The 20596-nt window shown below is 44.2% G+C and overlaps 1 protein-coding gene across 5 annotated transcripts in view; it reads right to left on the bottom strand.

The window, feature by feature from the left end:
- MYOF (myoferlin) overlaps nucleotides 1-11524 on the bottom strand; it is a 229345-nt gene extending 217821 nt beyond the window's left edge. For all 5 annotated transcript variants that reach the window (XM_077455200.1, XM_077455202.1, XM_077455203.1 and 2 more), the window contains exon 1: nucleotides 11262-11524. In XM_077455200.1, coding sequence (XP_077311326.1) covers nucleotides 11262-11349 — 88 coding nt within the window. In that variant the 5' untranslated portion in view covers nucleotides 11350-11524. The remainder of the gene's footprint in view (nucleotides 1-11261) is intronic.
- Between the last annotated feature and the right edge of the window lie 9072 nt (nucleotides 11525-20596).

Below are 20596 nucleotides of genomic sequence, written 5' to 3'. Positions count from 1 at the left end.
CGGTATCGGAGCATTTTCGTGAGTACTGATACTAGTGAAAATGGCCAGTATCGGCGCGTATGTATGTATACACACACTTACCAAAGCTGTGTTCACTGTATTGTTATAGCCAGACTAAGTTAATATTCTGGCCAGTAGAATGCATTTACGCTCAATGCCATATGCGCATAGGCACTTTTCCTGCCCATTTCTGGTAGAAGAGAAAAAAAACAAAAAAAAAAAAAAAAAAATATGAAAGAATGAGAGAAAAAAAAAAAAAAAAACCCCCCTATGTTCAGTATTCCTCCCTCAGCGCACACAGAAAAAATATTGTTAAAACAATAGTCAGCAGCTGCTATACTAAAATGAGGTGCATCAAATATATGTCAAAGAAAAAATTAGCAGCGCTAGTGCAAACACAGCAAATATTTAAAAATATCAATGAAATTGCTTAGGAGTACAGTATCAAATGGTGACCCACTCAGTGAAAGTCCATTAAGAAAGAGGCAGGCGAGTATAAACTAGACGATCGTGGAAGAAAATATTAGAAGCGATCCCAAGTCTCCATCACCACGCCACTTGTGCCACAGCCCTGTAGGTAATCCACTTACCAGGCCCTGCTGATTAACATGCTTATCAATCAAAAGGATAATCGCTGTTCACTGGACACTTCATATGTATTTTGCTCATTGCAAGCAATAGATAAAAAAATAACTGTTGTACTGGATTACGCTATGTGGAATTTTTTTTCCCCCCCATTTAAAATGGTCTCACAAAAAAAATAAAAATAAAAACAAACCCCAAACACACTCACAATGTTTGCTTAATATAAGGGCATGTAAAGCCCCATACACACGGTCGGACTTGTACAAACTTTTCCGTGGACTTTTGTACAAAGTGTGTTGTCCACAAGTTTGTATTGCATACACACGGTCGGACTTTTTGACAACAAACACGAACGTAATGACGTCACAACGTACTGACGCCGCTTCAAAAGAGGACGTTCAATGACTCCAGCGCCACCTTTGGTCAACTTCTGTATTGTAGTCTGATCGTTTGCAATGGTTCTGAGCATGCGTGTTTGTACCTTGTACAAAAGTCCGATGCTTTTGCATACACACGGTCGGACTTTGCTCCATCGGACTTCTGTTGTCAAAAAGTTTGTCCGTTCGCAGAGCCAACAAAAGTCCGATGAAAACAGAAAAAGTTTGTCCGATGGAGCGTACACACAGTCGGATGTTGCTCCAAAACAGCTAATTTGCATGTTTGTTGTCAAAAAGTCCGACCGTGTGTACGGGCCTTAACATCAATACCATGTCAGTTGCGCATTCACCTCTCACTACTCCCACGGTGTTCCCGGGAAGGACAGGTGAGGATAAGCCGACTCTGTAGATAGCTGCGTAGCAATGCCCTGATGCGTTTCTGTCATCACTTTCATTGGAGGGTGTTGCTACGCAGCTATCTACAGAGTTGGCTTATCCTCGCCTGTCCTTCCTGGGAACACCTGCGGGAGCGGTGAGAGGGTTCTCTTGGGAGGAAAATATAAACCCATACAAAACACTCATATAGAGCATTTTTTGTCCAAAGTTTAGACGAGTTTAAGGGAGTTTTCATTTTTTCTGCCAGTAAGCTCAGAAACACTTTTTTCTGCCTCTCAATGTCCTAACGTACATGGACACAAAGGATAACAGTGAGCTGCTTTTACAGGCAGGACACAATATAGAAGCAACGTGTTTTATGCCAATGTGCATAGAGCCTAAGGGCTCTTTTCACACAGCCGATCCATTCAGGTCCGCCTGTCAGTTCTTCAGGCGGACCTGAATGGATGCACCATAGAGGTCTATGGAGCGTCGCATGTCAGCGGTGACACGTCCGCTGACATCCGACCCGCTACGAAAAAGTGTGACGGAGGAAAAACCTACTTTTCCATCAGTCATCGGATCGGGTGACGAAGGACACTGTGGTCCGTCGTCACCCGATCTCCCATAGGGGAGAGCGGCGCTCCGACAGGTCCGTCCCTGCGCAGTGTGCAGAGACAGACCTGCCATCTTCCTGCTCAGCAGGGATTGACGGAGCAATCCCGGCTGAGCAAGCGGATATCTACAGGGCAGATTATCACTGATCCGCCCCGTGTGAAAGAGCCCTAAGAGCTCAATAAGGTCCCTTTCACAACGGGTCAGATTTGTTCCCATCAGCAGGTATCTGTGTGATGATCAAAGCAGAGCAGGCAGAAGATACATTTGTGTCTGCAGAGCAGACAGGGACAGAGCTATAGGTGACCGGGAGTAAATGGATTCTGCTTTCCGTTTACACCCAACTACCTCCAATCCGATCCACCTAAACAGAAGAGAATGGAGTCCCCTTTGTTTTTGTTTAGAGAACCTGGAGGTAGAGGGGTGTAAATGGACACAAAAGCCTGTTTAAAGCGGAGCTCCACCTTAAAAAAAAAAAAAAAAAAAGAAGGATTAAAAGCCAGCAGCTACAAATACTGCAGCTGTTGACTTATAATAAATGGACACTTACCTGTCCAGGGTGGCCGGGACATTGGCAGCAGATGACGAACAATCGCTCATCTCTCAGCTGCCTCCGCTACCATCCTTGGTCAGGGTATTAGGAAGTGAAGCGTTGCGGCTTCACTGCCCTGTTCCCTACTGAGCATGTGCGTCATCACTGGTCCCTGTTGTGTTCTGGGAACTGTGTGTTTCCCAGAACACAAACGGGGGACGGGCATCTGCGGCTATCTATGCCCGGAAGCGGGTGCAGATACCTGTAATATACACTTTTGAGTGGAGTGCCGCTTTAAGCCTGCCTGTCCATAGGGATGAATGGACCTTCCAATCATCTCTGCCTGAAAAACTGACAGTGCTGCGGAGGAGGAGGAGGGAGGAGAAGAAGTTTAGAACAACACTCACACTGGTATAAATGAGAAAAATGTTCCTAGTGTGTAAGTCACACCCCAACTTATTACAATACAGAATCAGTGGCACATGGTGAAGACGACAATAGGACAGTGCATGCCTAAACAAGACCATTATAATGACTGCTTACTTAACTCAATTATGTCCTATGAGAAACACAAGATTGCTTTTGCTGACCTTTCCCAGCTTAAAATACTAATTTGCCTGGCTGTTTTGTTGATCCAGCAGCTTCAATATTTTCTGCCAATAACTTTGCAGATCAGCAGTCCTTTCTAAAAAATACTTGTTTTGGGCAGTGAATTACCGTAAGTATTTAAAGCTGGGGTCCTTTCATTTTCAGGGAGGTCAGCAAGACTCCAAGCTACATTCACATGTTTAGCCATGCTGCAAATCCCATCGGGAAGAATTTACAGATTCCTGCTGCTGGAATTGACAGCTTTTTGTGGCTGTTCACTCAGAGAGAGATAACCTCCTGTTGCAATTGTGATTGGATGCACCACCCAGCCATGATCAACTCAGACAATTGCTGGCTGTGCGAACAGCCACGGATAGCTGCGGCACCAATAGCCTTTTCTCAGGAGCGTCAGTGAGAAGAAAAAAAAACACACACAAACACACACAAACACACACAAACACACACAAACACACACTTCCCTAAGGAGTCTTCGTTACCCCAGGATCCTCCCACAATCTCATAACAAAATACAGGAAGAGAAGCAGAGTACTCCAATGAGACCTGGAAGGGGAGGTCTATCTAATGGACACAGAGATGGCCGCTGTTAGAAAGATCCCCCACTAGGCCCCATTAGAGACTACAGCGGAGTCTAATGAGACCTAAAGGGGGGGGGGGGGTCTGCCACAGAGACTATCAGAGACTCTCCAATGGTCACAGAGAGGAAGAGTCCCCTCCAGGCCCCATGAAGGAGACTACATTAGAATGTCACTGAACAATAGTAAAACTAAATAATATTAAGTAATTGCACGTTGATGCCCAGGCCTAGAAGACAACACTTACCTTAAATAATGGGTAGGGGGCCTGGCTGATTCACGATTTATATAGTGCAAACAGTTTACGCAGCGCTTCACGTTGGCTTGGGGACAGTTAGGCGGATAATGGATAGGCTTCCCTGAATAAGTGAGTTTTCAGGGATCTCCTAAAGGTGGACAGGTTAGGGTTATTGCATCCCTACACAATTGCTGGGGGTAATTATTGGAATTCATTGTCCTTTTAGGCTGGATTCACGCCTATGCATTTTTTGTGATTTTTCCATTTTTCAGATTTACACTACAGTCCAATTAACATGGTTTCCTATGGAACACGTTCTGTAGTGCAAATCTGCAAAATGAAAAAAAGCACAAAAAAATAAATAAAAATAAAATGCCTAGGTGTGAATCCAGCCTTAGGCCCCACCAGCACAGACTACTAGAGCTCTTCACTAATTACTTGGCAAGAGTAGTTGTTATCTTGGTTAATTGATAGAGATCTTCTAGATTTCTCCAAAAGTTTGGCCTTGTTGCACTTTTCTCTTCTACCACTAGGTGGCCGGGTACTTGGTGGTACTAGATATGAGAAGGGCAACCCAAGGTCAGGTTATGAGTATATGGGGTAACTCAGCCAATGGGCAGGGGTTTTCTTCTTTTTTACATCCAAGAAGTGTCTGGCACCCAATAACTTTGTCCACCTTGCACCCACTATGCCTCACAACCCACCTCATACAGAAGGATGTCAGCTATATTTGGCTATCTCAGACTGGCAAAGGCCAGAGACTTTGCTACACATATATTCTGACTTGGTTCTTTTAAGTTATATGATCCATCAAAGGCAAAACTTCCCCCACCCTTCCCAGTAGGTTTTGCATCCGCTAACAATTATTGTTCTCTGATGTCTGAGTGTCAGTGTGAGAAGTTACTGGTGTTCAGGAAACGCCATGAAACACAGCCAGACAGCAAAACCCGGTGCCTTGTACATAGGCCCTCAATCCTGTACTTTTCTACACTTCAGTATACAATTTAGACTGAAAACCGGCGGCCTCCAGTTGAAATGAGAACAGCTGCTGACAACCTTTTTCCATCCCAAGTTTGTTGATCCTTAAACCAGAAAAAAAAAAAAAAAAAAAGTCAGTGACTCAACAGAAAATTATGCAGCACAGAATATCTGGCAATACCGCCAGACACATCTTCATGGGTCATACTGAGCCACAGAGGGTCAATCACCAGAAGAGTCTGCTCATATCACGCTGGGCCTCATCCTGGGAAGTGTCGGAAAGGGACTCAGTCATGGAAATAAATAAAAATCACCTGTGTGAGAAGGCACCAATTCCTTAGGACCCTATTTACACTTGCAAATGGGCCATTAGAAATTAGATGGCGATTAGCTGAGGGTGTAAGCCCCTTTAAAAAGTAATGGGATGCTGCATTTGAAAGACCGCTAGGAAAATACAGTGCGACATAAAATATTGCAGCAACTGACATTTTATTCCCTAGAGTCTCTGCTAATATATTATATATTGTTGGTTTTTTTTTGTTTGGGGGATCCAAGTAATTTTCTAGCAAAAAAAAAATAAAAATAATAATATATTGATTTTAACTTAAAGTGGTTGTAAACCCTTACAACACACTTTGACCTACAGGTAAGCCTAGATTGAGGCTTACTTGTAGGTCCAAGAAATATCTCCTAAACCTACACGGTTTAGGAGATATTTGCCGAAAGACAGGCACCGCTGTCTGCGGCGCACTGAGCGTGCCGCCGTCAACGGCGATATGCCGCGCATGGCAGCTCCCGTGCGCATGCGCGGGAGTAATCATCGTGGCTTTGCCTAATGACAGCAGCAGAGCAGCGAGACCCACCGAGGAGATGGATGCGCCGGACTACAGGGGACAGCGGTGACTTCGCTGGCTCCTGTGTCAGGTAAGTGACACATAATGGACTACTATGCGATGGATAGCAGTCCATTATGCTTTACCTTTGCAGGGAATGAAAGAGGAAGTAAACTCATCAGGGTTTACTTCCTCTTTAACAAGTGTCAGAAAAAGATTTAGACTTTAAGTGGTTAAACTTCCTGCATTTACACGTTTAAAAACTTGTCAGACTGCCTGGATTTTTTTCTTAAGGCCCCTGTCACACTAGGGCGGGAACAGCGTTGGTGGTAAAAAACAACGCTATTTCTTAACGTCATTTTAGCGGCGGTATTCGGCCACCAGCATGGGTGGTTTTACCCTCCTGCTAGCGGCCGAAAAAGGGTTAAAAGCAGCGCTTTGCTGGTGGTATAGCCAGGCTGCCCCATTGATTGCAATGGGCAAGAGCGATGTATACATCACTCCAAAGATGCTGCTAGCAGGGCTTTTTGTGACGCCCTGCCAGCACACCGATCCAGTGTGAAAGCCCTCGGGCTTTCACACTGGAGTGAATGGAACCGTTTTTTCCCAGGCGCTATTTTTAGTGCTGTAGCACCTGAAAAACACCCGCAGTGTAAAAGGGGGTCTTAGAGCGACTGCACTTCCAAGTGCACTTTAACTACATATATGTACATTGGCCGGGTGGGAGCTCTCTACTTCTGAGTGGACGTTCCTGAACGTCCATCAGAAGTAGGGGGGGGGAATCGCTTGCGCGCCCGCGCAGCGGCGCAATCCCGATGTGCTCGTGTCACCCGGACACGGCGCATCTCTGATCGGCAGGAGGGCTCTGCGATTGGACAGGGGCGTCATGGGATCAGGAGGGCCAATCACGGCCGTCATGTGATGTAAACAAACAGCCGGTTGCTAGGCAATCGGCTCTCCTCACACGGAAGTCGTCGCTGAGGAGAGGAGAGCAGATCGCTGGCTGATGATCAGTGAGTATGAGCTGTTTTTTTTTTTACAGCTTTTTACTCACTGATCACCAGTCTAGTTAAAAACACACATGTCCCCCACATATGTCCCAATGATTATCTGCACACATATGTACATGATCATTTGCGTACATATGTCAGTGATCACACAAACCAATTATTATACACTTAACCAAAGACATGTAGCAGAATACATTTTGGCTTAAATTTATGACAAAACTCGATTTTATTGGATCTCTTTTAAAATAGAAAGGAGGAAATGTTTTTTTCCCAAATTTCCGCTCTTTTTTCGCTTATATTGCAAAAAATAAAAAACGGATACCACCAAAATAAAGCTCTATTTGTGCAAACAAAAATGATAAAAGTTTTATTTGGGTACAGCGTAGCATGACCGCGCAATTGTCAAAGAAATTGCGAGAACGCCGAAATCTGAAAATTGGGCTGGGAAGGAAGGGGGCAAAAGTGCCCTGTATTGTAGTGGTTAAAGTGCACTTGCAGTGCAAAGTGGATTTGCCTTTCGTAAATAACCACCATAGTGTGAATGAGATTCAAGTGTCTGCACTCTCCTGTGTGCAGAGTATGTTTCCTGGAAATAAAAGTAGTCGTCAGAACAGGTTATATGTAACTATAAAGAGACAATTATGTCTGACTCAGAGCTCTTCTACCTCACCACAGGGCATAAAACTTGGGTTGTGTGGCTCATTGGAATGTGCCACCGCCTAATGCAAAACAGAAATAAAGAAGCAGTTACAATGGGTTCCTATCTATAGTCAAAACGCTTCGCCGAGAAGGCAATACCTCAACAACCAAAAAGTCATGAAGCATAAAGGCCTTATCATAAAGTCCTGCGCCAAATTAATAAAAACCGGGTAAAAGTTCTTTTGATATTTCCAATGCATGCAACAAACTTCGGTATGATGTGCGTAGCAAGGTCCCGGGGGGCCAAAGAGGCCTAATGAGGACTTCAAAGGTTAGTGAGAGCAAACATCCTTCCTTGTGAGTGGGTTAAATACAAGCTTGACGTAATGGGTGCCAGACACTTTTTGAATGCAAAGAGATTTGTCTCTTGAACAAGAACTGTGGGAGAGAGGGTTAGGGCCAGGATACCCTTGAGTAAATGCAATGACAACTAGAAGACAGCTATACAGTGGAAGGCCAAACACTGCTTCTCTATAGATAGGACCGCTATCTCCTATGGCAACAAACCTTGTAACAGTAACTGTTGTTGTATTCAACTATAGGCAACACAAATAGTTATCCTCGTACTCTACAGTCTCTTACTGTAGGTCTTCACTCCCCGAGCTCCCAGACCCAATCGCCACTGGATCCCCTGAGCTCTTCCACATTCCTAACTCGGCATCTTCCCCAAGCATCACCCTCGATTCCCTGCTGGGTCCCTGGCTTGGCACTTGCTGAAGAAGTTTTCCCATTTCTTCATTGTCCCCTGGTGGTGAGAAGACTGCTCTGGTACTGGCTCCAGCTTAATCACAGTGGTCTCCAGTAACAAGGTGGATGGACCCTTAGTGGCGACACCTTCCCCTCTACTGCCAACCACAACTGGTTCCCCATCTGGCTGAACCGTTACCCTCGGTTGGACTCTAATCCTGCAGGTCCAACCCTGTGCCGTTTCTCCTGCTTCTGGATAGGCCCTCAGACACCCTAGCAGCCAAATGTGCCTGGGATAGTCCTCAAGCTTCTGGCCTAGCAGCCTGGGGCAGCATAACACACGTCTACCCAGACAGCCGTCCAGGTAGCACAGAACCCCCGATCAACTGACTCCACCCAAATAAAAATAGGCTCTCCAGCAGGCCAAGGAACTAAGGAAACCCCCACCAATTGGCTGATACACCCCCATCTATTCATAACCTGACCTTGCCAAGCCCTTCTCCATCTAATGTCACCAGCATAATGCCACCTAGCGACAGAAGGTGCAGCAAGTCTAGAACTAGAGAGGAATCAGTGGATCTACTAACAATTAAAGTGGTTGTAAACCCTTATTACACACTTTGACCTACAGATAAGCCTAAATTAAGGCTTACTTGTAGGTCCAAGAAATATCTCCTAAACCTACACGTAGACAGCGGCGCGCAGGCGCACTGAGCGTGCCGCCGTCGACATGCCGCGCGTGATGGCTCCCATGCGCATGCGTGGGAGTGACGTCATTGCGGCTTCGCCGGATAACAGCGGCGGAGCAGCAAGACCCACCGAGAAGATGGATGCACCGGACTACAGGGGACAGCGGTGACTTTGCTGGCTCCTGTGTCAGGTAAGCGACACATAATGGACTACTATGCGATGCATAGTAGTCCATTATGCTTTACCTTTGCAGGGAATCAAAGAGGAAGTAAACTCATCAGGGTTTACTTCCTCTTTAACCAGGGCAACTGGCAGTAGGAAAAAAGGAAGAAGGAAGGAAGGAAGGAAGGAGCAGACCAATACAGTCACCAAACCAAATCCTAGTGAGCTGCAATTGATTACATTTTCAGTTATGGTATGGGTTCAGATACACTAAGGATTGGGACATCTATGCACACTTATGTGGCCAGCCTATAAGGACAAGAAAAAGTAAACTGAATTCCATTCACAATACATGTGGAAAGGCGGGGAGGTGACGTATGACAAGTCTCTTCCTTGGCTGCTCCAGGCTACATTCTCCAGAGATTCATGGGATATGGTGGTGTTATCTATCCATTTGTAAACCATCGCAGCTGCAGATCTAATCAGGATTTATATAACAATAGCAGGAGCATTCCTTATAAAAGATGCCATTACACACAGCATCTACATCCCAACCCGACGATTTTGGTGCAGACATGCAAACAATGTTTGTACATAGTTTTTACACCAACAGACCAGTTCTATACATATGGGCCTGTTATGACCCCCCTCCCCCCACTTCAACAGAGACATAAATGTTGGGACTAATGAAAAACATATTGCATCCCTAGGCAAACTGGTACATTCCAAATACCTCTACAAAACAGCAAACATCCCACTTCACCAAGGAGAAGTCTGCAACATTTTACTAACACAATACAGAAACTTCCATTCATTCTATAGACCTGCCCATTGTATACTAGACAGAAGCATGCAAGAACAACTATCCAGGGGGTGTGAACAACAAAGCATAGCACACCTTTGCAACACACACTAAATTATATATACATACCTTTTTTTTTTTTTTTTTTTTTAAACACACACACACACACACACACACACACACACACACACACACACAATCAGAATTCCTCCTTTATTTGTACAATTACATTATCTTCAAAAAAAAAATTCCTGGTTGGTTCGGTTGCTAAAAGTTATCACACACAAACCACTGCCCTTAACACTGTTAAAGTGTAAACTCTGAGGCTACATGCACACTAGCTTAAAAGAAAAAAAAAAAAAAAAAAAAAAAAAACACACACACACACACACACACACACACACACACTTCTAGCAGCAGAGTCTTTTTTTTTTCCTAAAAGCAGGTAAAAAAAAATTTATATATATATATACACACACACACATACACAGCGTCCTTGCACATTAGAAGTATTTTTGAAGCTTCAGCTTCTAGGAGCAAAAATACATAAATAAATAAGAAGAAGGAGGGGGTTGTTTTTGGAACCAATTTGCCAGAAAAAAATTAAATAAAAACACTGAACGCACCTAACTGCTAGCACAAAAATGCTATTATGAGCGTTTTTCATCTAGCATTTTCTGGCATTTTTTTTTTAGCTTTTAATGTGCATGGAGCCTGACAAAATTTATATTTTTTGCTCCCTTGATAAATATACCCTTTGAAAAAAAGTGTTTCATTATATCTGTTAGGAAAAAAAAAAAAAATTATTAATAAATAAAAGAGTTTTCATCCATTTCATTAATCTTGGGAGCTGATAACAGTCCAAAAGGCAGAGAGTACAAGAAGTAAGAGAGGGAGGTGCTGTATAGTCCCAACAGTGGGGCTGATTTACCAGAGACAAAATAGGCAAAGTGCATACTCTATTGCCTTTACAAAATAAACCCCAGTGTTATGTAGGGTGACCACACTGCTCAGTATAGTTGTCACCCTAGGACAGGAAGTTTGTTGATGGGAGGATAAAATAAATACATAAAAACACACACACACACACACACACACACACACACACACACACACACACACACACACACCTTAAAATAAAAAATAAAAAGGAAAAAAAAATAAAAAGCATGAAAGAAGGAAGACGGATGCATTGAAGTGTTGGCAGGTTGCCAGTTTTTGGCTCTAGCTGGGTTTTAGGTTTTTTGTTTTCCATTTAAGGCAATAATTTAATCTCCAAAAGTTCTGCACTCACCAATGGGTAACACATTACAATCCTCTACTAGATTGTCATTACAATAGCAATAAATACTTCTCTCAATCCTGCTGAAACAAAACTAGACTCATAACAAGGCATTTCTAAGAAACCTCAGTTAAGAAACAGAAAGCAGCCTTGGAATGCAAAGAGAAAAGTAAAGCAATGCAGCCTGCAGAGAGAGTAGCGGAGTACACACTTACCTCTGAAGGTGAGGGTGACTATGGGGTCCGGCCTGCCAAGTTTAGTTTTGGGAATATTGGCCGCGGACTCCACCAAGACCTTCAGCATGGTGGCAGAGTTGAGGGTGGACCCGGGAGAAGACTGCTGTTGCTGGCATAGGCTGTAGAGGAGTTTCCTGACCCCGGAGAGCTCAGCACTGATGGGAAAGGGGAAGCAGCTGCACTAAATGGATTGTTACTTGAAAAGAAAAGCTGGGAGGATCTTCGACTGATTACTCAGTGGCTGCCCCAGCCTAGAAATACCTGACAAGTGATCCATACAGTGCGGGTTGCAGCCTGTCCGCCTCCTATACAGACAGGACACACAACGCTACTGATTGCACAATGTCACCTACAGGCACTCCATTATTAGTATAGGATCTGTATAGTGCCAACAGTTTGTGCAGTGCTCTACAATATAAAGGGAGACAATACAGTGCAATGAGGGTAAGCTGCTTGTGAGAGCTTCCTATATAAAATCCATACAGTACTTTTTTCCCTTTATTGGATTAGCCTAAGGAAGGACAAAGACCCGGTTCTCACCTATGCATTTTTAGTGCGTTTTCCATTTTGCAGAAACACAATGCAGTCCATATATTATGGTTTCCTATGGATGTAGTTCACATCAGTGGCAGCTGGTGCTCAAAATATTTGGGGGGGGGGGGGCACAAACAAACTGAAAAATACCAACCCCCCCCCCCCCCCCCATCAAACACAGCCACTGTGCCCATCATATGCAGTCACTTGTGCCCATCATATGCAGCCACCGTGCCCATCATCATATGCAGCCACTTGTGCCCATCATATGCAGCCACCGTGCCCATCATCATATGCAGCCACTTGTGCCCATCATATGAAGCCACTTGTGCTCATCATATGCAGCAACTTGTGCCCATCAAATGCAGCCACATGTGCCCATCATATGCAGCCACATGTGCCCATCATACACAGCCACTTTTGCCCATCAAATGCAGCCACTTATGCCCATCATATGCAGCCACTTGTGCCCACAATATGCAGCCACTTGTATCCATCAAATGCAGCCACTTGTACCCAGTATATACAGCCACTTGTGCTCATCATATGCAGCCACTTGTGCCCATCATATGCAGCCACTGTGCCCATCAAACACAGCCACTTTTGCCCATCAAACGCAGCCACTTGTGCCCATCAAATGCAGCCACTTGTGCCCATCAAATGCAGCCACTTGTGCTCATCATATGCAGCCACTTTTGCCCATCATATGCAGCCACTTTTACCCATCATATGCAGCCTCTTGTGCCCATCAAATGCAGCCACTTTTGCCCAGTAAATGCAGCCACTTGTGCTCATCATATGCAGCCACTTTTGCCCATCATATGCAGCCACTTTTACCCATCATATGCAGCCTCTTGTGCCCATCAAATGCAGCCACTTTTGCCCAGTAAATGCAGCCACTTGTGCCCATCATATGCTGCCACTTGTGCCCACCAACCCACCCCCACTTGCGGGGCTTACGGCTCTCACACCAATGGCAGCACCCCTGTGTGGCTCTGACAGAGGGGACTTACCGCAGCAGCTCCTCTCCAATGCACCAGAGCGGCAGGGACCTCCACTCCAGCGTGTGTGTCCTCCGCTCCTCTTCCTAACCGCTAGGCATCCAATAGGGTGGCACGGTGCTTTTGCTAATCAGGAAACGGGTCTCACGCTCTGCCTCCTGATTGGCGGGGAGGAAGGTTAGTGTGAAAATAGTGAAAATTAATTCGCTATCATGACACAATTGAGTAGAAACAGGACGCCCTGAGCCCACTCTATTTTAAAGCCTATTAGAGCCTTTGGCTCTAATCAGGTACTTCAAAAAGTACCACCCCCTCCTTTCCCTGCCATAGGAATCCATGGGTCCGGTGTCCTGAAAGGGGCCGGGCGCATGGATGGGGGAGGCGGTGCCCATGCGCCCACAGTGCACGGGCCTCCACCGGTTCACATCTGTGCAATTTATGGAAAGGGTCAGGAATTTTTTTCGGTTCCATAGACTTCAATGGATCAAAAATGTGTATTGAAAAACACAAAATGCACCTGCAATATGCAAAGTGCAACCTGCATAGGTGTGAATGAGGCCTTAAACCCATGCCCATTTATTTTTTGCTGTCTGTGTACCATTGGGGACATTTCTATGTGCTTCCTGTTCCAGAAGCACAACAGGAAGTTTGAGGAAACTTCCCAAAGTGAAGGGAAATCCCCTAAAGGTGACCATACACTATACAATTTGTACAATCACCTTTTAGATCTACCATCAACCATACCTCCCAACTTTTTTTCAGATAGGAATGAGGGACACCTATTAGCATAAGTATGTAGGCATGGGACACACAACCTGTAATGCCCCCCTTAAGGCTTGATTCACACTAACGCGTTTTTTGATGCATTTTGCAGAAATGCAGGCAAATTTTTTAATATGGGTTTCTATGGGACATGTTCACATCAATGCATTTTTGTACCTCTGCGTTTTTGGAAAGGGTCAGGGAGTTTTGCATGTAATAGAAGTCAATGGACCCGCATCAAAAACGCAAGTACCGATTTTGCCGCAATTTCGTTTTGCTTTTTTTTTCACTGTATATAGCTGGTTGCTAAGTAACCACAGTGTAAAAAAAAAAAAAGAAAGAAAAAAAAAACGCAAAATGCGGCAAAATCGCAGTAAAAAACACGTGTCCAAAAACGCATGTCCAAAAACACGACAAGCACTGCAAAAATGCTCAAAAGCAACATGCATAGATGTGAATCAAGCCTAAAGTATAATTTCTAAAAAAAAAAAAAAAAATGATTAGTTAAACCCACAAGTGCCTTTTTTTTACCATTACTATTCCTTTTTATTGACTTTTGAAATTTACAAATGCAACAATTTAGAAACTGGAGGAAAGGTTTAGCACTGGAAAACACTTTTTAAAGATAAAAAGTGAATTTTATATACCACTACATAGATCAGACCAAAATAAGGCACACATGAGGAAAAAAAGAGGGACTTTTTTCCAAATCGGGGACAGTTGGGAACTATGCATCGTCTAGGTAGTGCTATCAGTGCTCATCAATGCCAACAGCCTTCTCAGCATGGCTCTGAGCTGAGCATGTCTCTCTCATACAGCTCAGAGCCGGTGTTCTATCGTATAGTGCCTGCTATCGAGAAGTGCCCGGGACGAACGGCGCATGCGCCGTACGGAACAGCACAACATCTGGTTTTATGATCAGCTGGTGTGACAGCGAGGCAACGCTTGCGCACAATAGCCAACTGAAGAAATTTTTGTGTCAGATTGTGCCTCGCACTGCCAAGGCGTGTTCATGTCAGTGAGGGGTGAATTTGTACATGATGGGGTCGGATTATTAAATGATGGGCAGTGCTGCCCCGCAAGCATCCAGGAAGAATAGCAGAAAAATATGTGTTTTGCAGCACTGCCCATCATTGAATAATCCGCCCTCATCATGTACTAATCCACCCCTCACCGTCATTAACACGCCTTGCCAACGCGAGGCACAATCTGACACCAAAAATTCTTCCATCGGCTATTGTGTGCAGGCGCCATCTCGCCATCACAACAGCTGATCGTAAAATCAGCTGTTGTGCTGTTCCGTACAGCGCATGCGCTGTTCGTTCCAGGCACTTCTCGATAGCGGCCACTATCTGATAGAACACCAGCATTGACAGTTCTCTGTCCTCTCTTGCACGGGATGGGAGAGGAGACAGTCGATCTGCTCCTTCTCTCCCCCCCACCCCCCACCCCACTGCTCTAACGAGCTCATGAAGCTAGCAAGCTCACACTTCCCGCAGAGCACACACACAGGAGAGGGGAGGAGGGAGAAGGAGCAGATCTCCTCTTACATCCCATGTGAGAGAGGATGGAGCGGGGAGGGAGAACTGTCAATGCCGGCTCTGAGCTGTACGAGAGAGATACTATCAGCTCAGAGCCATGGGACTAGCAACCCCACTGGTGTTCCTGACAGTGGCGGAATGCCAGGCCACAGTCGCAAGTGCGATTGTTGTGACACTGCAGTGTAGTATAAATGAACTTAATAAAGATAATGATCCAAACAAAAAGGTACAATCAAGGAGAATTATACTCTCCCAAAATTTTTATATAACAGTCATACATAAATTCTTACTGAGGGGTCTTTAAACACAAACTGCCTCTTGGGCCAGCTTTTGACTTGTATTGATGGGGGCTCTTGAATATACAAGACCATAAGACCATATCAAATTGCCGCTGCTATGTTTGGCCTGTTAGGTCATTGGGAATCGTTGCTTTTCCAGACATTAAAAGTCTTCTTTCTCTCTGTTACTAAGGATTTGGGTACATCTCTCCATCCCCTAAATAGTCAGATTGGCTTATATATGTACATAAGAAAGGAGAACACTAGGGGGCTAAAGTCCCCCATCACAGAACTTGTAGAGGTTAGTGTAAGCATTGTCAAGGTGTCATGGTGGTTTGTGTGTAGTCAGAAAAGTTTTACCTACAATAGAAAAGGAGCGAGAAAGAGTAGTAGGAGTTAAAGAAAAGCTAGGATAGGAGGTGCCGGATAAGGGGGTAGGGAAGGGATATGTATGGTTAAAGAGCAGAATAAACAGCAAGGACGGTTATTTTTGTCAGGGAAAATTTAAGCTTCTCCCTATAAGCATATATTTTCTTTGCGCTTAAAAACACAAACAACTCTCTTATATATAATGCCGGGAAAGTGCGTTCATTTATCTATCCCAGTAACACAGATGCTGGTATCACCTCAAGCTCAGTATCATCCTGAGCAAGGTAGCCAAGCTAAACACATGGATAACAAAAGAGGCTGCTGGCTTTAGAATCAGCCAATCAGACACTTGTATTCATTCAAAAGAACCAATGACACACATGCATATATTCAAATAGAAATGCAGTAATGACATGTGCATACGGTGGTGTGCAAAACCATGCGGCGAGCACATGGTTCCGAACACAACCGTGTGCACATTCCTACTGCTACCAATGATGCGAGCCATACTACATTATGGCCCAGTGGGCCATAATTTTGTATGGTTATGCTATGGTTCCCAAGTAAGCAGACCTGCTTATTTAGGAGTTTAAATGCGATCGCCATGGAGTGGCGAGTCCATTGGTGAGGCATATACAATCATCCTTAAAAGAGCAAACAGATCTGCCGTGTCCACAGGAAGGTTTCCGCATCCAATGGTCTTCCACCAGCGTCTGTATTTGCAAATATCCTCGCATAAGTGTATTACAGCAAAACAGACAGTGGGGGGCATCTAACAACATACATGTCCACAACATTTTCCAGAGTGGGGATTTAGGGAACATGTGGGCCCCATCCTCCTTCATCAGTGTGAGTCAAGCAAATTGGCACTTGATAAGGCTAGTTCATTATCTTGGAGTATTCATCTGTTGTCAAAAAATGGTGCCAATATGCCCAGATTTTCTGATTGGATTGTGTTTCCTTAGCTTGGTGAACTAGTTTATCCATTTCAGCAATTTTTCTTATCTGTCTAAACCAGTCTGAAATAGTGAGTAGGGTGTCAGCATGCCATCGTGCAGGAATACGCATTTTGGCGGCATTGACTAGATGCATGGCTATGGAGCGAAAATAATTAGACTTCGGGATGGAAGAGTGGTGTAATAGGAACCGGGCTGGGGAGTAGTCGAGCAAGTATGTGGTGATTTTTATTTTGAGGTGATTGACTTCCTTCCAAAAAGGTTGGATTAGTGGACATGACAACCATATGCGTAAGAGCCCAACTTCTCCCTGCAGCGCCAGAATTTTGGAGGGATTATTGGGTTGATTCTATGTAGCATAAGGGGAGTCTTGTAATAAAGTGCGAATACTTTAAATCCATTTTCCTGTGCTAAGACATTAACTGTCCCTTTGTGTAAGTAGGTTTAAATGTTAACCTATTCTGCTTCAGAGAGGTAAAGGGCAAGCTTTTGTTACCAACAGTTGCTTGCTGTGTTATTTTTAAAGGTGTGGTCAGAAAAAAGTATAGAGTAGATGTCCTATATTAGGTGTCTTTGAGGTTCTGCTTTCAAGCCCTTTGACACGAATGGTGAATTGCCCTTACCATACGGATGATAGTTTAGGAGGTCCTAGGAAGTGCCTGATGTGGATGTAAGTCCAGAAGAGGAAGGGGGTATTTAACATGCAATAGGAAAGCGAGGAGTGGGTTATGAAGTTTCCCTTGTTGAAAGAAATGTTCCGCCCAAACAGTGTTGTGGGGCCAAATGTTAGCTAAGAAGTTTTCGGATAGACCAGGTTGTGGCAAATGGGGGGTAGGGGTCCTGAGGATGACGAAATGTTGTACTTTCTGTAATGTGGAGCCTACTAAGGGATGGAGGGTTCTAAGCTTGTGAGATGCCTCCTGGGGCTATCCACGGGGCTTGGAAGAGGGGTTAAGGGGGAGAAAGAATGTTCTAATTGCACCCAATCTTTTACTTGTTAGTGGATATTCCAATCAATCACCTTAGCAAGCTGGTAGGCTTGATGGTATTTAACAATATCTGGGAGGCCTATGACTCCCTTCAATTTTGGGAATGTTAGTCTCAATTTTGGGAATGTTAGTCTCCTTGAAGAATATTAATTTCCATAATTGCTGCTCTTTCGGACCAGGAGACGAGGCCAGCGTACCAGGACTTCAAATCGTGTTGGATAGTCTGAAGACTGGTGGAGTTAATTTTTAGTGGATAGATCAGAGAGCTTTGATGGTAATTGGACTCCTAGGTAAGTAGGTATGTGATTGACTCTTGTTTCCATGTGAATTTTTTATTTTGGGGGGGGGGGGGGTCAAATTTTTTGTACGGCAGATTAAAAATGAAAAATGAAAATCACGGCAAAATCCATTTTTTTTTAGCTTTGAAAAGAATGGGAAAAAGTTAGAACCCCTGTTGGGTTTTTACTGTCATCCAGGACTCTGTTTGAGATATTTTACCTTACTTATTGTCTTGGTGACGATGGTTTCACCAGCCAGGAAGTGAGGGGAAATCTCCAATAGGGCACAGGCAGTAATACAAATCTGACACGGGTTCTAACCTTCCCCTTCTGTTGATTGCTTTGAACTGTATTGTTATTTATGTTCTGCTGTATGCCAAGATCTAGTGGTAGCCCAGAACCACTACACTGTGTTCCTCTTCTGTATTTGGTACATCCCTATGTTTCTCCCCTCCTGTTCAGTGCTAGTTATTATAGTCCTAGCTAGACCTTCCCTGTTATCTGTTTATCTATGTTCCCACAGACTGGAAAACACCCTCTTTACTGCACTTACCTGAAGTAAAATTTGTTATATACAATTTCTGTGTCCTCCTAAGGAGTTTAGCTACCTGTGGATGTTGCCACGTTAGTAGGTGGCCATACTGTCCTGGAAGATAGAGATGAGCTTGTGTGTGTTTAGATCTATCCAGACCTAGCCAGGAAGCTGTCACCTGTAATGGACCAATAATCTTCTGCGGGGGTATTCCCCCAGCTGCACTTATACAAGGTGTGTGTATATGTGTGGTAGGGAGTGCCTTTAGCTGCAAATGATTGGCCCATTACAGGTGATGGCTGGCTGGCAGCCTCGGCTGTCTGAATTTTGAAGAACATCTGAATAAAGCCAAAGCTCATCTCTACTGACAATTTGAGATCAATAGAGGTATGTCAATGTATAAAGTGGCCTCTGAAATGCAACACCTACTCTAAAAAAATATTATTTATCCCATCCTCTGGAAGGCTCTACCCCGATCTGTCTCACTATCTCCTACTTTGTCCACTTTCAGACAATCCCTGAAAACTCATCTCTTCAGAGGAGCCTATCTGGTCCCCACTATCAGGGCTGGGCTCAGCCCCTCCTTCTCTGAGCCGGCCGCTGTTGGCTAATTGCCAGATCCTATCTCTCCCCTGGTACCCAGCTGTTGATATCCTGCTCATCAGTCCTGCCTACTTAAGCCGTCCAGCCCAGAGGAGCTCTGCCTTCACCTTAGTCAACATCACAGGGACGCTCTCCTGCATTCCTGTTAAAAGACTTGCTTGGCTGACATCCCTTCTGGCTCCTGAGCCTGCTTGCTGTTACACTACGCTCATCTCCGGCTCCCTGACGTTTGGCTTCTCTGACTATCCATTCTGGTTCCTGAACTCTGGCTATGTTTTGACTATATTTGTTCTATTTACTTATTATTAAACAAGTGTGATTTAACTGTACTTCTGTCTGGTTCTGATTTCATGGTTTCTGACACCCACCTAACAACTGTACATTTATTTTCTCCATCAGCACGTCCCCCACAGTTATAACCTCTTGTATCTCTTGACCCTCCCCCTTAGACTGTTAACGAGCAGGGTCCTCTCTGATTCCTCCTGTATTAAAGTGTTTTGTGTTTGTACTGTCTATCCTCAAGTTGTAAAGTGCTCCGTAAACTGTCGGCACTATATAAATCCTGTATAATAATACTATATATATATATATATATATATATATATATATATACACACACAGTCACACAGTGACTTGAAAAAAAATTCATACCCCTTGAATTTTTCCACATTCTGTCATGTTACAGTGCCTTGCGAAAGTATTCGGCCCCCTTGAACTTTTCAACCTTTTGCCACATTTCAGGCTTCAAAGATAAAGATATAAAAATTTTATTTTTTGTGAAGAATCACCAACAAGTGGGACACAATTGTGAAGTGGAACGAAATCTATTGGATATTTTAAACTTTTTTAGCAAATAAAAAACTCAAAAGTGGTGCGTGCAAAATTATTCGGCCCCTTTACTTTCAGTGCAGCAAACTCACTCCAGAAGTTCAGCGAGGATCTCTGAATGATCCAATGTTGTCCTAAATGACTGATGGTGATAAATAGAATCCACCTGTGTGTAATCAAGTCTCTGTATAAATGCACCTGCTCTGTGATAGTCTCAGGGTTCTGTTGAAAGCGCAGAGAGCATCATGAAGACCAAGGAACACACCAGGCAGGTCCGTAATACTGTTGTGGAGAAGTTTAAAGCCGGATTTGGATACAAAAAGATTTCCCAGGCTTTAAACATCCCAAGGAGCACTGTGCAAGCGATCATTTTGAAATGGAAGGAGGATCAGACCACTGCAAATCTACCAAGACCTGGCCGTCTCTCTAAACTTTCAGCTCAGACAAGGAGAAGACTGATCAGAGATGCAGCCAAGAGGCCCATGATCACTCTGGATGAACTGCAGAGAACTACAGCTGAGGTGGGAGAGTCTGTCCATAGGACAATAATCAGTCGTACACTGCACAAATCTGTCCTTTATGGAAGAGTGGCAAGAAGAAAGCCATTTCTCAAAGATATCCATAAAAAGTCTCGTCTAAAGTT

This window comes from Lithobates pipiens, unplaced genomic scaffold (assembly GCF_037356315.1).
Source record: "Lithobates pipiens isolate NorthernLeopardFrog02 unplaced genomic scaffold, aLitPip1_a1.2 Scaffold_25, whole genome shotgun sequence".
Taxonomy (NCBI): domain Eukaryota; kingdom Metazoa; phylum Chordata; class Amphibia; order Anura; family Ranidae; genus Lithobates; species Lithobates pipiens.
The sequence above is the reverse complement of the archived record's forward strand: the minus strand, read 5'-3'. Positions and strand labels throughout refer to the sequence as shown.